Source organism: Palaemon carinicauda, chromosome 6 (assembly GCF_036898095.1).
Source record: "Palaemon carinicauda isolate YSFRI2023 chromosome 6, ASM3689809v2, whole genome shotgun sequence".
In the NCBI taxonomy this organism is placed as follows: Eukaryota; Metazoa; Arthropoda; class Malacostraca; order Decapoda; family Palaemonidae; genus Palaemon; species Palaemon carinicauda.
Genome location: NC_090730.1, coordinates 32,447,950 through 32,473,406, shown reverse-complemented (window position 1 = coordinate 32,473,406; position 25,457 = coordinate 32,447,950). Strand labels below are relative to the sequence as shown.

The following is a 25,457-nucleotide window of genomic DNA, read 5'->3' as shown; positions in this document are numbered from 1 at the left end:
TGGGAATATCACTGTAGTACATATATCCGTTAGGAAGCTACTTTAAGGAACTTACATCAGGACGACATGGCTTGAGCCCATATATATATATATATATATATATATATATATATATATATATATATATATATATATAGATATATATATATATATATATATATATATATATATAATATAGATATATATATATATATATATATATATATATATATATATATATATATATATATATGATGGGTGATCTAAACCTGGAGGCGAAAGATTCCGGAGAGAGAGCCTAAGAAACGGCTACCAAGATAGAGACGACTGGCGAAATCTAACCGAGGCCCTTTGAGTCAGTAGGCATAGGAGGAGATGATGAGGATGATACATATACATATAAAAGATATACATATATATATATACACACACATATTATGTATATATATATATGCATATATATATATATATATATATATATATATATATATATATACGTATATCATTTCCTACGCCTATTGAAGCATAGGGGCTCCTATATATATATATATATATATATATATATATATATATATATATATATATATATATATACATACACATATATATATATATATATATATATATATATATATATATATATATATATATATATATATATGTATATGTATATATATATGTATATATATGTGTGTGTATGTGTGTATGCGTGCGTGTGTGTGTGTGTGTTGGCTATTTCTTAATTTTTTGTCTGTACTTGAATACCCACTCAGCTCTCTCTCTCTCTCTCTCTCTCTCTCTCTCTCTCTCTCTCTCTCTCTCTCTCTCTCTTGTTTCCCAAACAGAGACAGAGGGTTCACACCGGAAAATCTGAAGTAACTGAAAATACGAAAACACGTCGAAGTCACTCCACACACACACACACACACACACACACACACACACACACACATATATATATATATATATATATATATATATATATATATCACTCCCTGACTGCACAGTATCAAGATGCATTGAAGAAATGTATATTGATATAAGAGAACAGGTGATCAGGGAGGTAAAAGATGCTGGCTGTTAGATGTTTCAGGTTTTTCACATTTTCTTATATTTACTAGATACGTTTATGAGTGAATATTTAATGAGGAAACTATCACTTGAAACTATCACCAAAGGTGAAGCTATAATGAAAGACGTAACTAATTATTATTCTTCTTTGTCTGCATCTTTACCCCACATGGAAGTGGGAAAAAGATGCAGACAAAGAAGAAGAAGAAGAAGTTAGGCCTATCTTGGAAGAATGTATGTGTAGCGTGTACTGACAGGGCACCTGCCATGTTAGGTTCAAAATCGCATTTGGTGTCTTGAGGTTACAGTGACTCATTGCATGATTCACCGACAGGCCCTTGCTTCTAATAGTAAATACAGGCAGGTGCATGGTCTTCCAATGTCTTGGGTTAGAGTTCTCTTGCTTGAGGGTGCACGCGGGCACACTATTCTACCTTAATTAGCTTCCTCTTGTTTTGTTGAAGTTTTTAAAGTTTATGTAGGAGATATTTTTTTTTAATGTTGCTCTTCTTAAAATATTTTATTTTTCTTCGTTTCCTTTCCTCATTGAGCTATTTTCCCTCTTGGAGTCCCTGGGCTTATAGCATCCTGCTTTTCCTACTAGGGTTGTCGCTTAGCAAATAATAATAATAACAATAAAATAATATACCTGAAGCTGATGAAGACCAAGATGTTTTTTGTAATAATTAGTTTGACTGATCCGTGGAGGCACCAAGAAGGAACCTATCACTTACAAACGGTTTTAAATTTTTGATTATAAAAATATATAAAGTCAAAATGCCGTCGACTGGATATGACAGGGTACAGTGCAGTCCATCTTTCAAACGGATGTTAGTGTACGAAACAAAATAAATGATGTTGTAAAAAAGCTTATTGTGAAAGATTCATTAAAAATAGTCGAAGACATATCAGGAAACACAATTTGAGATTATTTTAGCATATCTTTAGTAAGACACGTCTGTGATAACTAAAAATTCATGAAGTTGTTTAAAATATTTTAATTCTTGCCCTGGAATTTCTACTTTCCGGCGTAATGGAGGTCCTCCTGAGTAAGACTTACTGCCATTTCACTCACCTCCCAAAGTTTCTTGGCCAATCCACGATCTTTGGCCTGTTCTGATCTTTTTGCGATCTAGAAATTGATAAATAAACGAATTATTGAATAAAAAGATTTCAAAAATCCTGTAATAAAAAGAAATATAATTTACCTTAATGACAGTTATTTGGAGTGTTTGTATGTTCAAATCTTTAATGTAAAAAGGATGATGAATTAAAGTTTACGATTGGATGAAATAAACAAAAATGTGTCACTAGAGAAGAAAAAAGCAAATGTATTACCTTGCAATCAGCAAAGTATTCTCCAGAGATATTTTCCACATCATCTGACACCGCCAAGTGGATGGTAGTTTGAGCACCAAGCGCCTCGTCCTGCAAATGAAAAAGCAAAATACCTTTTAAAAGAAGATGACTTCAACAGCTACGAGGCATTTTTAAACCAAGAGCACTGCCGTAGGATTCACAGGCAGTAAACAACTGTAGCGAATACTCGTATCAGTAGATTTTGCTATAGTATATTACACCCTGTGTGGTAATTTATAAGATTATCATGAATCATTTAATGGTAAAGAAATGAGACACTTTTCCCTGTAGCAAGAGGCAAAAACTCGATTACCAAGAAATGGATACGAACAAAACACTATAAAAAGAAACTCCCCTTACCGTCTCCCTCAACCTCGATTCCTCTTGTACCAACCGTGTGTCACACGATCGTACATAATTCATTTTGTATATATTATGCTTGTATCTTCGCTCTTCCATTGCACTAAAAAGAACCAGAATAAACATGTCTGCGTTTCTCCTATGTAACATTGTCTGTTTCTCGAACATGTAATTTCCTGTTGCCTTGAGGTTTTGTATATAAAGGAGAGTGTTCTATAATAAATTAACTCAGTTGTTTTCACACTGCCTTTGATTTCACAACCTTCTCTCGGCCCGTCACATTGGTGACCCCGGAGTGACCTCCTACCTGCACAAAGCAAAGGTTTTCTCTACACTCGACCTCCTGAAGGGGTATTATCAGGTGCCTATGAACCTAGAAGACATCCCCAAGACTGCCATCACCACTCCGTTTGTTACATACACCTTCAATTACTCCTGTTTTGGCCTTCGTAATGCTGGGGCCACGTTTCAACGTCTAATGGATGGCATCTTAGGGGACCTCCCTTTCTGTGTATGTTATGTGGACGACATACTTGTGTTCTCCTCCTCAAAAGAGGAACACCTCCGGCACCTGCGCATCGTGCTTGACCGATCTGCAGGAATTCTTGGGCATGATCAACTATTATCACCGTTTTCTGCCAGCCATTGCCGCCACTCTTACTCCCCTCTACGCCTCCCTCAAGGGCAAGCCAAAGGACCTGAAGTGGGGTCCCCTTCAAGAAGCAGCCTTCTGCAATGCAAAGAAGGCCCTATCAACTGCTGCGGCTCTCACTTTTCCTATCCCATATGCCCCTCTCCTTCTCTCCACGGATGCCAGCGACGTCGCTATTGGTGCAATACTCGAGCAGGTGGTCAACGGCTCGCCCCGCCTATTGGCCTTCTTCAGCAGAAAACTGTCCAAGGCAGAATCGGGTTATTCTACCTTCGATCGAGAATTGCTGGCAGTGCACTTGGCTGTCCGCCACTTTCGCCATTTCTTAGAAGGTACGCCCTTCATCATTCGCACAGACCACATGCCTCTGGTGCATGCCTTTACTCGACAGTCTGATGCTTGGTCCGCCCGGCAACGCTGACATCTCTCCGCTGTGGCTGAATACAATTGCACCCTTCAATATGCCCCTGGGAAAGTGAATCCCGTTGCTGATGCCCTGTCAAGAAACATGTTGGCTGCCATTCAACTGGGATTGGATTACAACGCCCTGGCTGAAGCCCAACGACAGGATCCAGAGTATCAAGCATGTAGGACATCCTGCACGTCCCTCCGTTGGGAAGACTTTCCCCTCGAAGACTCCAACACCACCCTCCTCTGTGACGTCAGTACTGGTAGACCGCGACCTTGGATTCCTGCTCCCATGCGACGGCAGGTGTTTGATTTCATTCACGGCCTTTCACATCCCTCGTGCCATTCTACTGCACAGCTGCTGAAGGCAAAGTTCATTTGGCACGGCATTTCTAAGGATGCTAAGGATTGGGTCCGCGCCTGTACTTCTTGCCAAACTTCCAAAGTACATCGACACACGGATTCCGGAGTGGGCACCTTTTCTCAACCTAAGCGTCGTTTCGCACACATTTATGTCGACGTTGTAGGCCCCCTACCCACATCACAAGGACATCGTTACCTGTTTACCGTCATCGACCGCTCCACTCGTTGGCCTGAAGCCATTCCCATGGAAACTGCAACGTCCGCCTCTGGATGGATTGCAAGATTTGGTATCCCTGAGCATATTACTTCCGACAGGGGAACCACTTTCACCTTTCAATTGTGGACATCATTAGCGAATCTCCTGGGCATCACCCTACATCACACAACGGCCTACAACCCGGCTGCCTATGGAATGGTTGAACGTTTTCATTGCACCCTCAAAGCAGCTTTGATGCCCCGCTGCAAGGATTGCAACTGGTTTACTCAGCTTCCCTGGGTCCTCCTGGGACTAAGGACCACTCCTAAAGACGCCCTCGACGTCTCGGCAGCTGAAATGGTGTATGGCGACCCGTTGGTCGTCCCTGCCGGATTTTTTTCTTCTACAACATCCTCCGATGATCTCCAGCGCATACGTCACGTTGTGGGAAAATTTACTCCATGCCGCCAGACTTACAAGCCCTCAGCGAAGCATCACATGCCAACAGACTTGCACTCTGCAACGCTCGTCTTCCTGCGCAACGACACTACCAAGCCACCACTAACGCCCCCTTACACAGGCCTTTTCCTTGTGATCCGCCGCAGTCCGAAAGCATTCCTACTAAACATTTGTGGCAAAGAAGACTGGGTCTCCATTAATCGTCTAAAACCTGCTTATCTTCTGCCAGATGACCCGCCTACAGTTCGCCTCTCTAGATCAGGGCGCCCTATTTAACATGTACCGTATGTCATTTTTGTGGGGGGGGGGGGGAGCCATGTACCAACCGTGTGTCCCAAGATCGTACATAGTTCATTATATATTATGCTTGTATCTTTGCTCTTCCCTCGCACTAAAAAGAACCAGAATAAACATGTCTGCGTTTCTCCTATGTAACATTGTCTGTTTCTCGAACATGTAATTTCCTGTTGCCTTGAGGTTTTGTATATAAAGTAGTGTTTTCTATAATAAATTACCTCAGTTGCTTTCACTCTGCCTTTGAGTTCACAACCTTCTCTCGGGCCCTCACACTCTTCTTCCCCCTTCCCTTTCCCTCCTTCCCTCACCTGCCCTCTCCGTCCCTTCTCTCTATGTCTGAAAGTTATTTCCGTTTAAACTTATTTTCTATCATCTTTTTATCTTTCTATCCAATAATTCTTTTTGTTGTATACATTTAATGATGCGCTCGGTTGCTACCGGCCAGTTGACTGGTTTATTTATGAATTGATCGGCCCATCTCTCTCTCTCTCTCTCTCTCTCTCTCTCTCTCTCTCTCTCTCTGTTTGTGTGAGGTAGGGTTTACGATAATGTGAATGGTTAAATTTTTATTTGTGACACATTGAGTAACTATAACCAGTTACTCATTCAAACCAATCCTAAGCAATTAGTAGCTTTCTCCTTGTTAAAATGTGGAAAAGTTGCATGGCAAACTTTTTTCTGCAACCATGACGACATTTATGTTCTGAGGTGGCCATCTCTTCTTCATCTCTGTAGTACAAGTATATGGCTGGTGTCCTGAGTCCAAATGGTGATTACGAAGAAGGAAACTAAACACAAGTATAACAGTTGCTTAACCATCAATCATAGTGTCTATTTTTCTACTACTCCATGCTACCTTCGGAAGTTATAATTAAAATAAATTACTTTAAGAACAGCAACATTAAATTCGATCTTTCATATATAAACTATAAAAACTCAAAATAAGACAAGAGGAAGAGACATAAATAAAATAGCACAGCGTGCCCGAGTGCACCCTCAAGCTAGAGAACTCTAACCCAAGACAGTGGAAGGCCATGGCACTACCCATGACTAAAGAACAATGGTTTAATTTTGGAGTGTCTTTCTCATAGAAGAGCTGCTTACCATAGCTAGAGAGTCTCTTTTACCCTTACCAACAGGAATGCAGCCACTACGCCATTGCAGTGCAGTAATTAACAACTTTGGCAAAGAAGAATTTTTTGGTAATCTCAGTGTTGTCAGGTATATGAGGACAGAGGAGAATGTGGAATGAATAGACCAGACTATTCGGTGCATGTGTAGGCAAAGTAAAAATGAGCCGTAGCCAGAGAGAGTGCTCCAATGTAATACCGTCTGGTCAGGCAAAGGACCCAATAACTCTCTAACGGTAGTATCACAACGGTTGGCTATTACACACATGATAGTATCCCAAATATAAAGATCCTGGACAATAGCTGACACCCAAACGAGAAAAGTGTATCGATAGAGTTAAACAAAATAATATAAGCATATGGTGGTAATACCATAATTTCTGACGACACAAACAAAATTAGACTCTGTTGTTAAGTTTTGTACTAAACAAAGTAAAGAATCAAAGGTAACGGGAAACACAATCAAATACTTGAATTTGGTAAATTGTGGATTAGTTCCCCATTAACTATACCACATATTGATCGGTTCTGGAGTTTTGTTTTTAAGGCAAGAACTTACTTCAATAAGGGTTGCCTTGTATTTATACAGACATAACTAGACTGATATATACTGTAACCTCAATTTTATATATAATTCCAGGAAATATGATTTCCAAATTTTACTTAGCCTAGCCATTTTTAAAGACACTGCATTAGAGATCACACTAGTTCCTAAATAATAAAATTATTCTAAAGCCCTGTCCACACGATTGAGCATGCCCGATGGGCAAACAGTGATACCAGACCTCAATTGGTAGTGAGAATGAGGGGTGATGATGTCAGAAGTGGGAAAACCACAGGCAAGGATCTGGCAACAAACAGTGCTGCCAGATCCCTGTCTCTTGTTTTCCACTTCTGACGTCATCAACTCTCATTCTCACTACCTATTGAGGTCTGGTATCACTGTTTGCCTGTCGGGCATGCTCGATCGTGTGGACAGGGCTTAACTCATTCATCCTTTTTCCTTCCAATGGTATTTCATCTTCCATTGCATATTACATTCTCATCATCTCTGTGTTTCTTCTATTTATCTTGAGCCAAAACTCCTGTAATATTTCATGCATTCTGGTAAGCAAGCATCGTAAAATCAGCTCCTGATTACTTGTAGAAAACTTTTGATTGTTTCAGATGCTTAGAAAGAAAAATGAAAAGGCAAGGAGGTGGCTTTAAGGAAGCTGACTTTGAGAACACTAGAAAGAATACACAATAATTTTACATTCCAGCAAGTGTTCCAGTATTCATCAACCAACCTAATGCCGAGAGCAATAGAGTTGCTATATACAATTAGTATTGATGGCTAATAGTTGGAGAAGGATAAAACTGATATTTGAAATAACTAATATGGCAGCCTTTGGAAATATAGCACTGTATCCTGACTCCTATATCACACAATTCGAATAAAACTAAGAGATCTTGGAACCTAGGGAGATGAAGCATCACTACTTTATCAGTAAGAATTGAAATACTTTACACTACATGTGATGTCCACATTAATTCATGCGGTCTTAAAATACTTGGGAAAATTTAAAGTTGAATTTGGTATCTACTTTTAATTTTTTCTACCATTAAAATGATCCCAAATATCAGTAAAACAGTATACGAACAATCCTGATTATGTTGCAAATTCATAAACTTATTTTGAGCTTTTAAATCAAATCTAATGCTTGGAAAACTATTTAATCATTCCTTACATAGGGAAGATCTACCTAAGAAAATAGAAAAACGTTAGCTTCACCTTTGCCATCAGTTTGAAGATAAATCCAACCACAAGACCGGTTATCTTGTAATTAGTCTTAAGAAAGATTTCAGTGTTCACAGCTCCAGGATGAATACTGTTTGTTGTCACCCCTACCGGCAAGAATTAGAAACAGTGATTAAATACTTCGGAAAATTCAGTATTACCTGAAATATTTCATATGATTATATTCCAACACAAAAAGAAAAGAAGGATTACTGATGTTCGAGTTATTACATGGCTTCAAGGTCAAAGTTTTCTTTTAAGAATACCTGTTGCTAAATCTGCAGACTGACTGAAAAAGTAAATAATGTTTTTTACAAGTTTAGGTTAGATTAGGTTCCCTTATCAATTGGCATTATCCATTAAAGAACCTAAATATAAATACAAAATCAAGTTAATTAGCTGAGTTGTCTTTCTTTATTTCATATGGTAATGATAGAATATATAACTATGAATTCAGGACCAAGAGACCTGGTAATAGGGGCGGGGAGGCCAATCAGCGCCGAGGAGGAACTGAGGGAAAGTCCCGAAGTAACTACGTGCACCAAAAGTTGAAAGAGGTTCGACTGAAAGAAGAAATAAAGAAAGCGAGAAAGAGGTTGAAATAGAAAGCCAGCAGGGAGGTGCATAGAGGCGACAGGGACACTTCAACTCCTTTTTATCTATTCCTACAGTGCACCAAGGGAGGTGCAATGACTTCACTAACACCAGGCATCCAGCAGATATATAATGAAATGGTATTGGCATTTAGTTCCAACGTCCTTACCTGTTCCTTTCATCCTCTCTGCCAGTTCTACAGTGAAGAGAATATTAGCTAATTTGGTTTGTCCGTAACTTGCAATGGAGCCAGGAAAGGGTCTCTTTTCGTAATTCAGGTCATCAACCACAAAATTCTTACAAAAGTAATGACCATTTGAGGAGACATTGACGACCCTGCTTGGGGCACTTTTCTTCAGAAGATCTGCAATGGTTATGAGGCATTATTGAAAAAATAATTCCAACTAAATTACATAAGAAGTGTATACGGTAGTTTATCTATGATGAATATTAAAAATCTATTACTTTTATAGACCTTCCATTCTCTCCATGAAGGAAATTTATATCATTTGCATACATCCTAAATCCAACCCTATCAAACCTCAATAGAAATTTTATCTTGTGCTTTTAAACTGAATAAAAAAAGCCCTTTAGTCATGAAAATATGCATTGATTATCAATTCTTGAAAATTAGAATTTAAAGCTTCAGTTATGTGTTTTGAATCTGAAACTGTAGTTTAGATTTGATAAATGTAAATCATTTTTCATAAATAATGTAGAAAAAAAAAAGAAAAAGAAAAAAAAAACAATACCACCAGTTTATCCAAATATGTAAAAAATAGCAATATGTAAAATCTACGACCGAAAATAAATATTTCAAAATTCTTCTGTCAAGAAAGAGTCTATTCAACTAATTTGTTCAAATTCAACACGACCAGAATCCCTTCGTCTCTTTAGACAAATTTCCCTTTTTGAATAGCCATAGCCACTGACCTAAAAGCATGTTGGTCAGAAGGAAGTGCCCGAAGTGATTGGTTGCCATCGTCAATTCCAGACCATCTGAAGTTAGAGTTTTCACTGATGCAGATAATGTTCCAGCATTATTCACCTGTTTGTAGAGGAAAAGTAAACTATTGGGATAATAATAAAATCCTATTCACTAACCACTATCATTATTATAACCATTATTATTATTCGTAAATTTTATATTTGCTTTTGGGAAAATTCAAAACATGAAATTATTTAACATATAAAGGGCATACATAAAACTTATGAAGGTACAGTGATATATATATATATATATATATATATATATATATATATATATATATATATACATATATATTATATATATACTATATATGTGTGTGTATGTATGTGTATGTGTCTGTAATATACCTACAGCTAAGAAAACCTTTACCATTACATTAATTTACAAATATTGAGACAAAAGACCTGACAAAATTACCGCCCAATGACTTTACTCTTCGTAATAAAGATATTTACAAAGATACTTTTTGGCCGAACAGAAACACATCTAGACTTTTCTCAACAAAGAAAGCAGGGAGGTTTTACAATCTGGTATTCAATAACTGACCATATCCACGCTAAATGAAAAAATACACTAAATATAACAAACCACTATGCGTGGCATTTGTAGAGTATGAGAAAACTTTTGATTCTGTCAAAACTTCAGCGGTAATGAAAGCCCTTCAAAAACACAGAGTAGGTTAATCTTATATTAAAACACTTTAAGATATTTATACGGGTACTACAGAAAACCTAAACCTACATAAAGATAGTGAGAAAATTCCGATTGAGAAAGGAGTTGAATAAGGAGATCCCATCCCTCCTAAATTATTTACATTGTGCCTAGCCAAAGTTTTTAGGAATTTAGTTTGGGAAATTTGGACATTAAAATGATTCGGGAATACCTTACCAAATTTAGATATCTAGATGACATAGTTCTATTTAGTGATTCGAGGGAGGAATTGCAAAAGATAACAGAAGATTTAAAAAGAGACAGCAGACATGTAGGACTAAAAATCAATATGAGTAAAACTAAGATAGCGTTAAACAAAATGCAGACAATAAATAAAGCCTATGGAAGAACCGCTAGAGATGGTTAATGAATATACATACTTAAGACAGACCGTGCGTGTTTCCCAAGGACAAGAGATTGAAATTATAAGAAGGATAATCATGGAATCATGAGCCTTTCGTAAACAAAATTGGAATATGAAAAGAAAAATGCCCCCTTCTCTAAAAAGAAAAGCATTTTATCAAATCTTCCCTCCCGTGTTAAATTATGCATTAGAAATCCTGCCTTCTCTCGTGTTTGATTAAAGTCTAGCTGTCTTTCTATTCAGTCCAATATGATTTCTGTAAATATTTTGTATATTACTGAGTAAACGTATTGGGTGATAATTCTTCAGGTCTTTTATGTTTCTTTTTTTGTGAAATAGTATAATGATAATATTTTCCAAGCTGTAGGTATAGAACACTTGCAGATATTTTGTGTAAAGTTCAGTCAGTTTTATTACTTTGAAGTTTTCTCTTTTTTCAACTTTTAATGCTTTCTTTACTTCTAATGTTACTTTTGGTACCGGCTCAGGTATTTCATTATTTCTATTAGCAAAGTTATTTCTTATATAACAGTTATATAGCATTATATAAAAAATCCTCTTTAATTTCTATCACTCCACCTCCATTGTTGATAATATTTCCATTTTCATCTTTTAAAGCAAACATCTGTTGGTGCCATATTCCAAGTATTCATCAATTTGATAAGTCTTCCTTTCTTTAGTGTTTCCGCAATTTTTATCCGATCGTATTTACAAACGTCTTGGGTTTTTAGTTTGTTTATTGTTTTGGATAGTTCTGTTTATTTTATTGGATTTTGCCTTCATTTCAAATCTTTTCTTTATTACATTTTTGGTCTGATAGCTTTCCTTGATATTGTTTAGGAACTTTCTACCGATCTCTAGTGCCGATTCCAAAACAAACCTTGTTAACCCTGGATAGGTACGGTCCTCGGACACCCCTTTAAGGGTATACTCGGACGCGAACGACCCCGACGCCAAAAAAAATTCTTGAAAAATCAGTTTTTGCAGTAACCTCCTTTTTTCTTTTGCCAAAAAAAACTTCAATGAATGCTTAAAACAACTGTAAAGATAAATACTACTCATCTGCAGAAAAACTATTTATTATAAATATTTTAAAAAATTAAGTAGAAAAAAAAAAAAGACCTGACATAAAAATTCATAAAAAAAAAGTTTATACATATATACACAAATCCTTTTAGGAATTGATTCTTGAATATTTAGGACACATCTTGATGTATTTTGGATGAAGTCAGACCCATGGAGGTGAAGATCTGAAATGAGAAAAAAAGGGTAACTTTTTTTGGCCAAAACAAATTGTCCAAATTTCATGAATTTTTTTGGGTACCCAAATGAAATAGGAAGTGGCTAATTTTTTTAGGGAATAAACATATGTTATCCTAAAATAGAAATATGTAAAAAAATCTTCATTATTTTGTAAATTACATTTATATCAGGGGCCATATCTAAAGGTAATTTTTTGAGTACTTGGAAATTTCGTAAAAAAATACATATATTTAATATATAATATGATATTTATGCAGGTAAAAATATACCAAAATATCACAAATTCTATAGGGAACAAGAATATATATAGATAGGGCAGCTTACGCTTCGGATATGTCCACAAAATGGCCGCCAACCACACTGACTCAGACTCCCTAATCTGCCACTTGAAATGTAGGAAGGGTATGTCAATTTCAAGGTGTTATTTACTAATCTAATTATTATTGGATATGCATAAAAATTGTATGGTGGGTTGCTGGATAATTGTCGATTATTTTACGACTATAAAATTAAAATTCTGACCCAAAAAAATTTTTTTGAAGGGAAATAAAATCGAAAAAAAAATGTAAAACAATATTTTAGCTAAAAAAATTTGATGATATTCAATCAAAAAAAAAGTAAACAAAATTTTCCGACAAATAAACATCTAGAGGAATCATTACTCTGTGATAGTTCCTTAGTACGTAGTAATTTTGAAAGAATTGGGAAAAAACGAAAAAATGGCAATCACCGGAAAATCGAACACATACCTATATATACGCCATATCTGGCTAAAAAAAAGATAGGCATGGGTAGCCAGATCATCTAGAAACACTTTCCAACACTATAAAAATATAAGTTTTGCGACACTACTTGCCAATTCCTTACGGTAACATGACTAAGCAAAAAAATGCAAAACAAATAAAAAGGGGCACTCGTGGAAAAATGGCCATTCTAATATACGGCATTTCAGAAAAAAAAAATTTCAGCCACGTGCTAGGCAAACCATCAAGGCATATTTTCCGACAAATAAACATATAAATGAAATATTACTCTGTGATAGTTCCTTAGTACGTAGTAATTTTGAAAGAAATGGGAAAAAACGAAAAAATGGCAATCACAGGAAAATCGAACACATACTTATATATACGCCATATCTGGCTAAAAAAAAAATAGGCATGGGTAGCCAGATCATCTAGAAACACTTTCCAACACTATAAAAATATAAGTTTTGCGACACTACTTGCCAATTCCTTACGGTAACATGACTAAGCAAAAAAATGCAAAAAAAAAAAAAAAGGGGCACTCGCGGAAAAATGCCCAACATTCTAATATACGGCATCTCAGATAAAAAAAAAAGACATGCACGTGTTAGCCCAACCATCAAGGCACACTTTCTAACACATAAACATAAAAAAAAAATCAATAATATACGGCAATTCCTTACTACGTAGTAAATTTTTACAAATATTGAAAAAAAAACAGAAATTGGCAACCGCAGTTAAATACCCAATATACCAATAACTACGTCGTATCTGACAAAAACAAAATCACGCATGGGTAGCCAGATCATCTAGACACACTTTCCAACATTAAAAAAGCAAAAGTTTTACGACACTATTTCGCAATATCTTACGGAAAAATGACTTGGCAAAAAAATTGAAAAAAATTAAAAAGGGACACTCGCGGTAAAATGCCCGACATTCTAATATACGACATCTCAGATAAAAAAAAAGACATGCACGTGTTAGCCCAACTATCAAGGCACACTTTCTAACACATAAACATGAAAAAAAAATGAATAATATACGGCAATTCCTTACTACGTAGTAATTTTTACAAATATTGAAAAAAAAACAGAAATTGGTAACCGCAGTTAAATACCCAATATACCAATAACTACGTCGTATCTGACAAAAACAAAGTCATGCATGGGTAGCCAGATCATCTAGACACACTTTCCAACACTAAACAAGCAAAAGTTTTACGACACTATTTGGCAATATCTTACGGAAAAATGACTTGGCAAAAAAATGAAAAAAAATGAAAAAGGGGCACTCGCGGTAAAATGGTCCTCGTGGTGATGAACGACATTTTAACTAAAAAAAAAAACATGCACATGGTAGCCAAACAATCCACCAAGACTTTCCACAACTGATAACCTATACAAGTTGCACCATTCTACGACAATTTCATAATACGTAATAACTTTGATAATTATGCAAACTACCTCAGAAGGGTAAACTCGGACGCGAACGACCCCGACGCGTCTCAGAAATCGGGGAAGGAGTACAGCTACAGCAATGCACATCTGGACACTACTAGAGCGTGTAGGGGAGACACCTCCTGCAGGTCGATCACCCACAAATTCAGTCACAGGGGTGAGTCACGTGAGAAAAACCTGTTTTTTTTTGACGCTCGGGGTCGCAAACGACCCACCGTACCTATCCAGGGTTAAACTGCTGTTTATTTCGTCTTTATTTGTTTCCATTTCATCATGTATCTGGGAGTACCTATTTTGTATTGCTAAACAAAACACATCAGATTTTTCTCTTATTAGAAGAGCGTTTAGTTTTTTCTTAAGATAAGTTTTTTCTCTTTTCTTACATCTAGAGAAATTTTGCTTGTCACCATTCTATGGTCGCGCAACTTTACCTTATTTAACAAGTTTACATCTCTAATTAAAGATTTTAACTTAGAATAAAATCCATTTTATCATTTTGGCTCCTCCATGACCATTTATCACAAATAGTGTTCATGATTTTAAGCTTGTATTTTTCGACAAATTCTACAAGCATGTCTGTCATTTCTTGTGCCTATTCCAAATTTCCCTTTGCTGATTTTCCTCTCTTCTTTTGGCATACTTTAGCAATGAAAATGCCAAAAGCAAACGTAAATTGAGCCTTATGTTTTTCCATGGATATCTCCAGATCTTCATAAAATGTATTTCTTTATTACATTGTATGGGATATTGTTGGTGCATATGTTTGAATGATTTTTAGCTTATACTTATTATATCTTAAATTATGTCTTTCAGTTCTTATAGTAACAGAGCAAGATCTTCTCTAAACAGGGTCCTGACACTGTATGTTACAAGGTTCAGTTTCCAATGGTGGCCTGGTCTAGTCCAGAGATTTATAGCACATCCTGCAATGGGGCGTGACTGCCCGCCACCTTGGGCAGTTGTTCCACTGCCGCTGGGGACTAGGACACGAGATGGGGTGGTTTTATTCATGTCTGGGGTTTGGCCAGTTTTCATCCCCATGCTGGCCACTGCGAACTGGTGAAGGTGGGCGGTAATAAAAGATAGATATGATATACAATATATCTACACACACATCCACAAACAATTGTACCACTATTTACACACAAACAAACACACACACACACACACACACACACACACACACACACACACACATATATATATATATATATATATATATATATATATATATATATATATATATATATATATATAACCCAGGCACTGAGAGGGGCAAGCCAGCCTCAACTTGGTGCCGGTTCCAAGCCCGGGTAAATGGGGAGGGTTAGCGGCAGGAAAGACATCCGGCCATGAAAAATTAGCCAAAACCTTCGATCAAAGGGATTAACCGATGATTATGTGTGGGACAGAGGTAGATGGAGAACACTGGCCAGAAACATCGACCCCACATAAAAGTGGGAAAAGATGCAGACAAAGAATATATATATATATATATATATATATATATATATATATATATATATATATATATATATATATATATATATATATATATATAATACGTAAGGATATTTACAAAGATTGTAGTACATCAAATAGAAAAACAGCTTGAATTAATCAACCAAGAAAGCAGGTTGGCTTTAGAAGTGAATATTCAACAACTGACTATATCCATGTAACTAACCAACTAATGGAAAAGTCTACAGATTATGACAAACCACTATTTATGATATTCATACATTATGAGAAAGCTTTTGATTCTTTCAAAACTTTAGCAGAACTTTAAGCCCCTCAAAGAAAAGGAATACATGAATCTTATGTTAGAACACTTAAAAGATATCTTCATAGGAAGCTCATAGAAATAAATGGAATTTTTAGAGTAAAACTTATTTCTATACTTGCCTGATGTTCATATACATGACAGTGAGAAAATTCAGATTGAGAATGGAGTTAAACAGGGAGACCCCATCTTTTCTAAATCATTCACTGCATGCCTAGAAGTCTTTAGAAATTTAGGTTGCGAAAATTTAGGAATTATCATTATTGGGGAATACCCTAACATCTTGAGATTCGCAGATGACATAGTTGTGTTTAATGAATCATGGATGGAATTGTAAAAGATGATAGATGATTTGAATGGAGATAGCAGAAATGTAGGACTAAAATTACTATGGGTAAAGCTAGGAGAATATTCAATGAAAATACAGAGACAACAAATAACGGTTATGAACGAACTTCTAGAGGTTGTTAATGAATATAAATTATGTACGTGGAACAGACAGTGGTTCCCCAGGACATGCGACCAAAATTAAAAGAAGGGTAAGCATGGTATGGAAAGCTTTTGGTAAACAAAATTATATTATGAAATGTAAATTTCCAGTTTCTCTAAAAAGAAAAGTATTTAATCAGATGACCCTAGTTTTAACTTATGCATTATTAACTTACAACCTTGCTAAAGCCTAGTTATAACTACGAGAGCTATGGAAAGAATTATGTTGGGAATAATATAAAAATACAGAAAGGGAGCAACAAGGGTACAAGAGCAAGGTAAAGTAGATTACTGTATATACTAACAACATGGATGAAGAAAAAATGGACATGGGCCGGACGTATAATGAGAATGATAAGGTAATAAAAGGAAATTAAGAATAACAGAATGAGTTCCTAGAGATTGCAAAAGAAGCAGGGGAAAGAAGAGAAGACAATGGATTGCCGAACTAAGAAAGTTTGCGGGAGTGGACTGGCATGGAAGACTAACAAACGTTTGCATTTGAAAGAATATGTTTGAGGCCTTTTTTCTGCAGCATCTCTTGTTTATTTAGTTATATGGACAACTAACTCAGAGAATCAGATGCAACATACCAGAATGTGAAGTTCCTTTTCAGTGTCGATAATTTCCTTGGCGAACTTCCTGACAGAGGCGAGGTCCGAGGTGTCAAGTTGCTTGACGAAGACTTGGCCATTTCCAGTCGTTCCAATGATGTCATCTTTCGAAAGACATTAATTAAAAAATTTAATTAAATTTCAATAGCTACATGAGAATAATGAAAACAAGAGCAATCATAGATTTCAGACCTCCACTAACGAATATTGCCAACATTTTACTGAAATCTACTATGAAACACTTTTATTTTTTCATATGCTGATCATAGAGGAATCTACGGTAATATTCAATTAAAGATTACGGACAGTGTATTCCCTTTTCATATGCTGACTAAAGATGGCGAAAATGCAAATCCGAATCATCTCCAAAATTTGATGGGATCGTCCATGATCTAATATCTACGAGTAGCTTTGACATAATCCTTTCTACAGACAGGCACACAGACAGATAAATACATAAACCGACTCGATTTCATAACCTCTTAGCAGAGGAATTATGAAAAACATCTACAGGTACTTAAGAATAACAATTTTTTTGACTATAGAATTAGTCTATTTGATTAAATTCGAATAATCTCCAGTTTTATAACCTCCACCAAAGAGGTTATAAAATCAACTCAGCTTATTTATTTATTTGTGTGTCTGTCTGTGGACAGGATTATGTCAAAGATGCTTTGCGAATCTGTACGAAATTTTCCCCACAGATATATCTTCGGTCATGGTCGACCTCCTTAAGTTTTAGAGATGATCTGGATCTCGATCTGGACTTAAGATCTGGATCTGATTTTAGATCCAGATCAGGATTCTAGATTCAGATCCGGATTTGCCTTTTTCGCCATTTTAAAGATGATGTAAAAACAAATTATCAGGTTTTGAGAAAATTTCCACCACAGATAGAATTTAGGCCATGGACGACTCCGTTAACTTTAGGAGATGATCCGGTTCGGGATCCGGATTCTAGATCCGGAATTGCTTTTTTCATAATTTTAAAGATTACATCAAAACAAATTGATGGATATTGACGAAATCGTCACCACATATTGATCATAGGCCACTGAGGACTCCAATAAATTTTGGTGATGATCCAGATCCGGATTCTGGATCAGGATCAGGAGTCTGGATCAGAAGCAAATCGAATGGCTTTTGTTTTGTGTATACATCAGAGGTCGAAAATCTCGTGTGTTTCTGTCCGTCTATGGACAGGATTACTTCAAAACTACTCATTGGATTTTGACAATTTTCACCACAGATAGATCTTAGGTCATGGACGGCCCCATCAAATTTAGGAGATGATCCGGATCTGGATCTAGATGCAGATTTGAATTTTTCACCATTTTAAAGATAACGTCAACACAAACTGACGGATTTTGACGAAATATCCGCCCAAGATGGATCTGAGGCCATGGACAACTCCAGTAGCCTTTAGCATGGACAACTCTATTGTCCTTTAGCGGAGGTCAGAAATCTCTGATTGCTCGTCTTCATTATCATAAAAGACTCATAAACAATTCACTGGCAAGTAGAAAAAAAAATGGGGAAAACTGATGAAACTGGCAACATATAAATTCTAAACTTTAAAGGAATTGGTAACGAAACAATAACACTTTCAAATAATCCATACTGACTGAAAATAGTAAGGTCATTCTGGGGCTAAAGAGCTTTGCTACTATGACCTTTTTACATTCAGGTCGTTAAACTTTGGTATCGTTTTGAACAGCCATTTTAATCAAAGATAAACTTCAGTTGAAGTCTCACGAAAGGTAAGACCCAGCCGCTCTGGGTATGACTTCCTCAGTCCATAACTAGCTTTTTCATTTAAAAGAGTAGTGTTTCTCAAAATTCATGACTTAAGTATGCCTCTTTTTACTGAAACACCTATCTAAGCTTGTTTTAGGGACATAGAACCACTGTAATCTATTTTAGTTTTAAATTTGAAATGTCTTGAAAAAACAAAGAGTTTACAACAAACCTGCTACTTTCTGTGCCTTTTGCACATTTCTGCATGCAAGAATGACACGCGCCCCTTGGCGAGCAAGGTCTCTGGCAGTTTCTTTGCCAATACCTGAAAGATAATGGAGTCTTATATCACTTTTCATTATACTAAGTCATCATAAGTAGATATCTATGACAAAGGGGTAAAATCTAATAAAGAATCAAGCCTTAATATAATTAAAAAGTCATAATAATGTCTGAAAATCATGGATTATCTAAGTATCTTGTACACAGTAATAACTTAAACGATTTTGCAGGTGTAATGATTATTGACAAATTGAGACAGATAAAGACGCGATATTGAAATGTCCATCAATATTATTCTATACAAAAAAAAATGGGAACTAAATGGAACTACGGTTATTTAAGAACACGATCACCAGCCGGAATCAAAAAGACAAAAATGTCCTCAGATTTTCAGTTTGGGGATAAAAATCGAATAATTCTAATGAGCTTTGACGTGAAAGAAGTGATGAATAAATCAACATGAAATCAAGAGAGTCGAAGGTCACACACCTGCAGAGGAGCCAGTTACTATGGCTGTTTTGCCATCCAACGACTTCTTCGATGTGCAGACCCCAGACTGTCTTCTGTATATGACCCGAACAGCCACAATAACGCAAATGATTCCAGTGATCCAGAGCCACATTGTCAAATGATTACCTGCAAGACATGATCACGTGATCTATAAAAGCAATCAGTAGAGAATTTCCTAAACGATTACATACAACTTGTAACTAGTAGGGTGATTCCAAGTTTTGAACTGAAAATGTCAAACTTATAAACGTCTTTTATTAAAGAAGAATTGTTGATATTTATCACCTTAAAAATGTTAATTAAAATACCTCAACAATATCCAACAGATTTAGTATAGATTTAAGAACAAAGCTCTCAGTAGAATATTGGGAGTTAAATGACACAGGACACAATTAGAAATGAAACTATAAGAGATAACTCGAGTGCTATATGTGGAGGAGATCATGTTGAGGGGTAGATGGAGATGATTTGGGCATGTTCTTTGTACTCAACACGAGAGATTAGTTCACCACTCTTTCAACTGGGCTCCACAAGGCACTAGAAGAGTTGGACGCTCCAAGCCTACATAGCTAAGGATTATGAAACGTGAAGTAGGAGATGATGAATGGAGAAGTATTAATTTAAAAGCTCAAGATAGAGACGACTGGCGAAATCTAACCGAGGCCCTTTGTGTAAATAAGCTTGGGGGGGGGGGGTGGGGGTTGATGATGTATCAATAAAGGAATAAAAGGACACGATAAAAAAAAATATCTCAGAAATTGAAAGTTGGAATAATAGACGGTTACTAGACAATAAATGATAATACTGAGCAATAAGTGGGTTAGATAATTACATACAGAAATTTTACACCAAATGTCTATTTGATTGTCTCTGACTTATCTTGAATAATATTATAGGTCAGGCACGTGGTCAGCAGCCTATTAAATGAAACCCAACATAACTAAATTTACAAATCAATGAACTCACGAATTTACAACCAGTTTCACACGCATAGACGTCTGAATGTTTAAAGCCAGACACCAATTTAAAATAAAATATATCTAACCTAACGGGGATAAGGGGCCACTTTTAACTGTTTTTATTATTATTATTACTTGCCAAGCTCCAACCCTAGTTGGAAAAGCAGGATGCTATATGCCCAAGGGCTCCAACACGGAAAATAGCCCAGTGAGGAAAGGAAATAACAGAAGTAATTACCAAATAAAATAGAATATTTAAGAAACAGTATCAACATTAAAATACATATTTTATGTATAAAGTATAAAAACTTTAACAAAATTAGAGAAAGCAAAATAAGATAGAATAGTGTGCTCGAGTGTACCCTCAAACAAGAGAATTCTAATCTAAGACAGTGGAAGGCCAGGGTACAGAGGCTATGGCACTACCTAAGACTAGAGAACAATGGTTTGATTTTGGAATGTCCTTCTCCTAGAAGAGTTACTTACCATAGCTAAAGAGTCTCTTCTACCCTTACCAAGAGGAAAGTAGCCCCTTAACAATTACAATACAGTATTTAACCTCTTGAGAAAAGAATTGTTTGGTAATCTCATTGTTGTCAGGTGTGTGAGGACAGAGGAGAATATGTAAAGAATAGGCCAGACTATTCAGTGTATGTGTAGGCAAAGGGAAAATGAACCATAACCAGAGAGAGGGATCCAATGTAGTACCGTCTGGCCAGTCAAAGGACCCAATAAGTCACGCAATTAGTCTCTCTAATGCCCACGTATTTTGTAATGACTGCATCTTGAGGTCAAAGATACACTTCCTGGGCTAGACCCATAAACCCCAATTCACTGCAAAACCAGAGTAGGAGGATCCGGGATAACTGTTCCATCCTCTCCTTAATAGCCGGAAACCGTCTCTGCAACACCGGGATAATGGGAATGAAACTTCTGTCTTCTTCTGGACAATTATGTACCACTTTTTGGAAGATGTTCACTTGGGGCGAGCAAGGATTCGGGGCCAACAGGCAAAAACCTCACACCTGCCGACCGAGACCTCTTGAAAACAAATGGTGCTTCTTCTGTGGCGAATTATCTGATCTTACTCAGGGCAGCAGAAAATCGGTAACTGTAGTTCTTAGGCATACGTGTCTCGAGATGCCATGTTAAGATTATAACAAGGGATTTAATCTGTTTGTAGAAAGTGAGTTTTATGCAAGGTGTCCACTGCATTTAGAATGCAGATAGTAATCTTGCAGCTCCAAGGGAACATACATAAGAAAAAACCTAGCTTTCTGACATATGCAATAGTTGAGTATTTAAAAGAAAATCAGCAAATGCAGTGTGTAGTGGACTGTACTGCACATGTTTCATACACTCTCATACACTGTAACATTACTGTTATTTTATTACCTCATTCTCTCCTCCCTCACTGATAATAGAAACTTGTTTAAGCTTGTTAACACATGTTTTATACTGTTTGAAATTTGTGTCATTCTTGCTCTCAACTATCTGTATACAACCTTGTAGTCTTGTTGAATAAAGCTCTCTTGCATTCACCTTGCCTCTCCGTTAGCACCTAACAACCACATCGCACATAGGTGACCGCCGGAGGACTAGCTCCCTCTCGTCTCCCCATCACTACTGTGGCCTACTTTTTGCTGATGCTGGCCACTGACCCTGACACTGGAGCAGTACTCCCCATCTCCAGCCAACCGCATAGCCAAGCCTTTTCGGTTCTCTCAACAATCGCTGCGGGACCAAAAGGCTTCACTCTTCCTCAAAGAAATATTCAATGTCGCTTTTCCTTTGTGCAATTCTTGCTCTATACTATTCAATCTGATACTTCCGTTATCAGGAAATTTCGAGAATGCCCAAATAATTTTGCTGATAAAATGATATTACTATGGACTTCGTGCTGCAGTGTGAATTGATTAGCGAGTATTGAAGGAGATACGGTTGTGGTTGTAACTTTTATGAATGCTAAGAATTTCTATACACCTTAATGCAAACAGAAATAACCTTCATTTTTTTTTTTTTACTATTCCTTGATTGAAGGTCTTAGAATGTATAAAGTATTTACTTAAAATATAAATACTTAACTTTATTGTTTTTGTTGCATCTCCCCGATCATTTTCAATTTTGGTCTTTCTCTTCTTCGTTTTACTAGCATTATTTTAATCGCCTTAGTCAATAAATATACAGAGATCTTCACAAAGAATTCAATAACCTCGTCAGGGACCTTTACTCCTGATCATTGTAATTCACAAACAAGAGTTTTTCTGCATGATTTCCCTTGGTAATTTCTGTGTTGAGAGGTGTCTGAGGACAGAGGAGGCTATGTAAAGAATAGGCCAGACTATTCGGTGAATGTGTAGGCATAGGGAATATGAGCCGTAGTACTGTTTGGACAATCAAAGTACCCAATAACTCTCTAGCAGTAGTATCTCAACGGGTGGTTGGTGCCCCGGTTAACCTGCTACCTAAACTAATACATAACCATTCAAATAAAGGCACAAATATACGAGTGGATATAATCTAATCTAATATCTTTATTACAAACAGTGCCAAAATCAAATACATTTTGTTTATAAATCTCTATAATCTTGAGAGAGAGAGAGAGAGAGAGAGAGAGAGAGAGAGAGAGAGAGAGAGAGAGTTACGAAACCAAGTTGCTTGGTTATAAAAATGGACTTGAAGAGAAAACACCAAAAACAGTATGTACTGTAGGTAAGCAAATGAATGAGTAAAGAATTAACACACATCGAAAGCTTAAGGCCCAAATCACCTCTAAACACAAAAATATTAATTAAAAAGATTATTTTACTCAGTAACTAGATATTTTCAGGGTACAAATATATTACCATTGCCATCACTATACGAGCATAAGTCACTATGTATGCTTCTTGTCCGTCCATCAATGTACGTACAGTATGTCCGTCGTCGTATGTAAATTGCGGTCTTAATTTTTTTTATTCATTTAGTTTTTTTTTCAAAAATCTCAATCAGATAAAAATATAAATAGATGAATAGCCGTGACGTCATGCGGAATTTCGTGTTTTATTAAGTTGAATTCTCTCTAGCAATATCATTTATCACTTTATACAAGCAAGCTTAATTACACAAGAAATGCAAAACTTATAAAAACATATATACGTTAAGATCTGTAATTTCAAAATGGTTAAAATATTTTTCGAATTTAAGCAAATATTTGAGGCGGAAAAAAGCCAGTTTTGAATAAAAGCGCTTCAGTGTTTTCAGTAAAATGCGAGAACTTTTTATTACACAATATTTGGTTTAATGACGTTATGATTGTTATCATTTTTGCACGTGACATTATAAACAGTTATATATCGATAATAGATTTAATTTGTGCTTGTTTATTGTAATGAACAGAACTCACGTTCAAGTGTTTATATCGTTAGCGAGTCTTTCTCTCTCTCTCTCTCTCTCTCTCTCTCTCTCTCTCTCTCTCTCTCTCCTTGCCTTTATCGGCTTATACAGCCTCACTGCTGGGGTGTTATCACAATGTCAAATAACTAAAAGAAGGGTTTTATTTTACCAGCAATAGTTGCTTTGCCTAATCTACTGTTGTTGTGTCTCACAGCCTTGAGAATGAAGGGTGATAGATGCCAGATATCACTAGATTTTCAGGCGTTGTAATGATACAAAAAAATACTGAACAAACAAGCGGAAATAAACAGTATTTCCAACAGCATAAGGCTTATAATTGGTTACCAGAGGGTGTATCGAAATTATATTGTATGTAAAAGTAAAACAAGGTTTGGAATACTAAATGAGATACTGGATATTGGAAAACACATCATGCATGTATCATCTGCGAATAATGACAACACGCCATGCAATGGATTAAATGCAAGCAAATTAAAGGTTTCTTCGTTGATTCAGCGGGTAAGCCAGGGAGTGGGTAAAGTGGAAGGCACGGGTGCTTCGTGAAGTCAAAGATAATACGCCTCCACCGTCAAGTTGAACAGACCCAATCTATATTGCCCAAACCGCGGTTGAGATACTATACCTAGACCGTGGCCCAAACTAACCTTGATTCCTGGTGACACGAATGAAACTTTGCTCCGAGTGTTGTTATTCCTAATGCTTTTACTCAGTAAACACATAAAGCTGTGGATTCTTGCTTGTCACTCATCACAATGCTCTGAGTAACTGGGTAAACCCCGACTGTCCGGGAACTGGTTAGGTTAGTGATGTACGATAACAGAGAATGCTGTTCAAAGTCACCGAAGTTGAAACAACATGTTCTATTTTCGTCTCACATTTTTTTCTTCACAAATGACAGTTTTCAAAAGAATGGGTGAATTCCACCTTTATTCAAGAAACGTATGAATTAAAAGTGTTACTCCACAGGAAACTAACGAAAAGACAACATCTTTATATAAACAATTGTCACCATTGCTTTGTAGCCTGTAACTCACTCTGTATAAAAACACCCAAGTTCATAATTATGTATAAGAACAATCACTATAATATTTGAGTCTTATTTTATAAAAAAGAACATTTTACATAACTATGTGATCAACACAATATAAGTTATAATGCTTTCATTACCGGTAACTTTCACTTATAATCATTACATAATCAATTGAGGTCTAAAGAACTACAGTACATACACGCTAAGAATATATATATATATATATATATATATATATATATATATATATATATATATATATATATATATATATATATATATACGGTGACAAACCAGTAGGAGAGTTCATGGTCATGCTCATCTCTCTCTCTCTCTCTCTCTCTCTCTCTCTCTCTCTCTCTCTCTCTCTCTCATATCAACAGAAAGCAGTGTAGACTGCAGTCTTTTGAAAGGATCTACAGTTTTGTTATGGGTTCTGATTGATAAGCTGAGGGTAATTAACCTTAGTTTATTATA

The 25,457-nt window shown here is 36.2% G+C and overlaps 1 protein-coding gene across 2 annotated transcripts; it reads right to left on the bottom strand.

Annotated features, from left to right (window-relative positions):
• Positions 1 to 1,822: 1,822 nt before the first annotated feature.
• LOC137642538 (retinol dehydrogenase 11-like) lies at positions 1,823 to 24,750 on the bottom strand. Of its 2 annotated transcripts, none has more exons than XM_068375177.1 (9): positions 24,573 to 24,731; positions 19,575 to 19,721; positions 19,036 to 19,128; positions 17,046 to 17,170; positions 9,582 to 9,696; positions 8,818 to 9,012; positions 8,049 to 8,161; positions 2,389 to 2,478; positions 1,823 to 2,182 (listed from the first exon to the last, which is right to left on the bottom strand). In XM_068375177.1, exons 1-9 carry the CDS (start codon positions 24,667 to 24,669, stop codon positions 2,069 to 2,071), a joined length of 1,089 nt encoding a protein of 362 aa, XP_068231278.1. In that variant the 5' UTR covers positions 24,670 to 24,731; the 3' UTR covers positions 1,823 to 2,068. The 2 variants fall into 2 exon arrangements, with proteins under 2 accessions (XP_068231278.1, XP_068231279.1); XM_068375178.1 differs by having other exon boundaries at positions 1,827 to 2,182; positions 24,595 to 24,750.
• Between the last annotated feature and the right edge of the window lie 707 nt (positions 24,751 to 25,457).

Coding starts and splice junctions, on each gene's coding strand:
- LOC137642538 (XM_068375177.1), bottom strand. CDS start 24,669: ATGTGTTTACTGAGTAAAAGCATTAGGAATAACAACACTCGGAGCAAA. Junction 19,129..19,574: donor AGTAACTGGCTCCTCTGCAG/GTGTGTGACCTT, acceptor ATTATCTTTCAG/GTATTGGCAAAGAAACTGCC. Junction 17,171..19,035: donor AAAGGCACAGAAAGTAGCAG/GTTTGTTGTAAA, acceptor GTCTTTCGAAAG/ATGACATCATTGGAACGACT.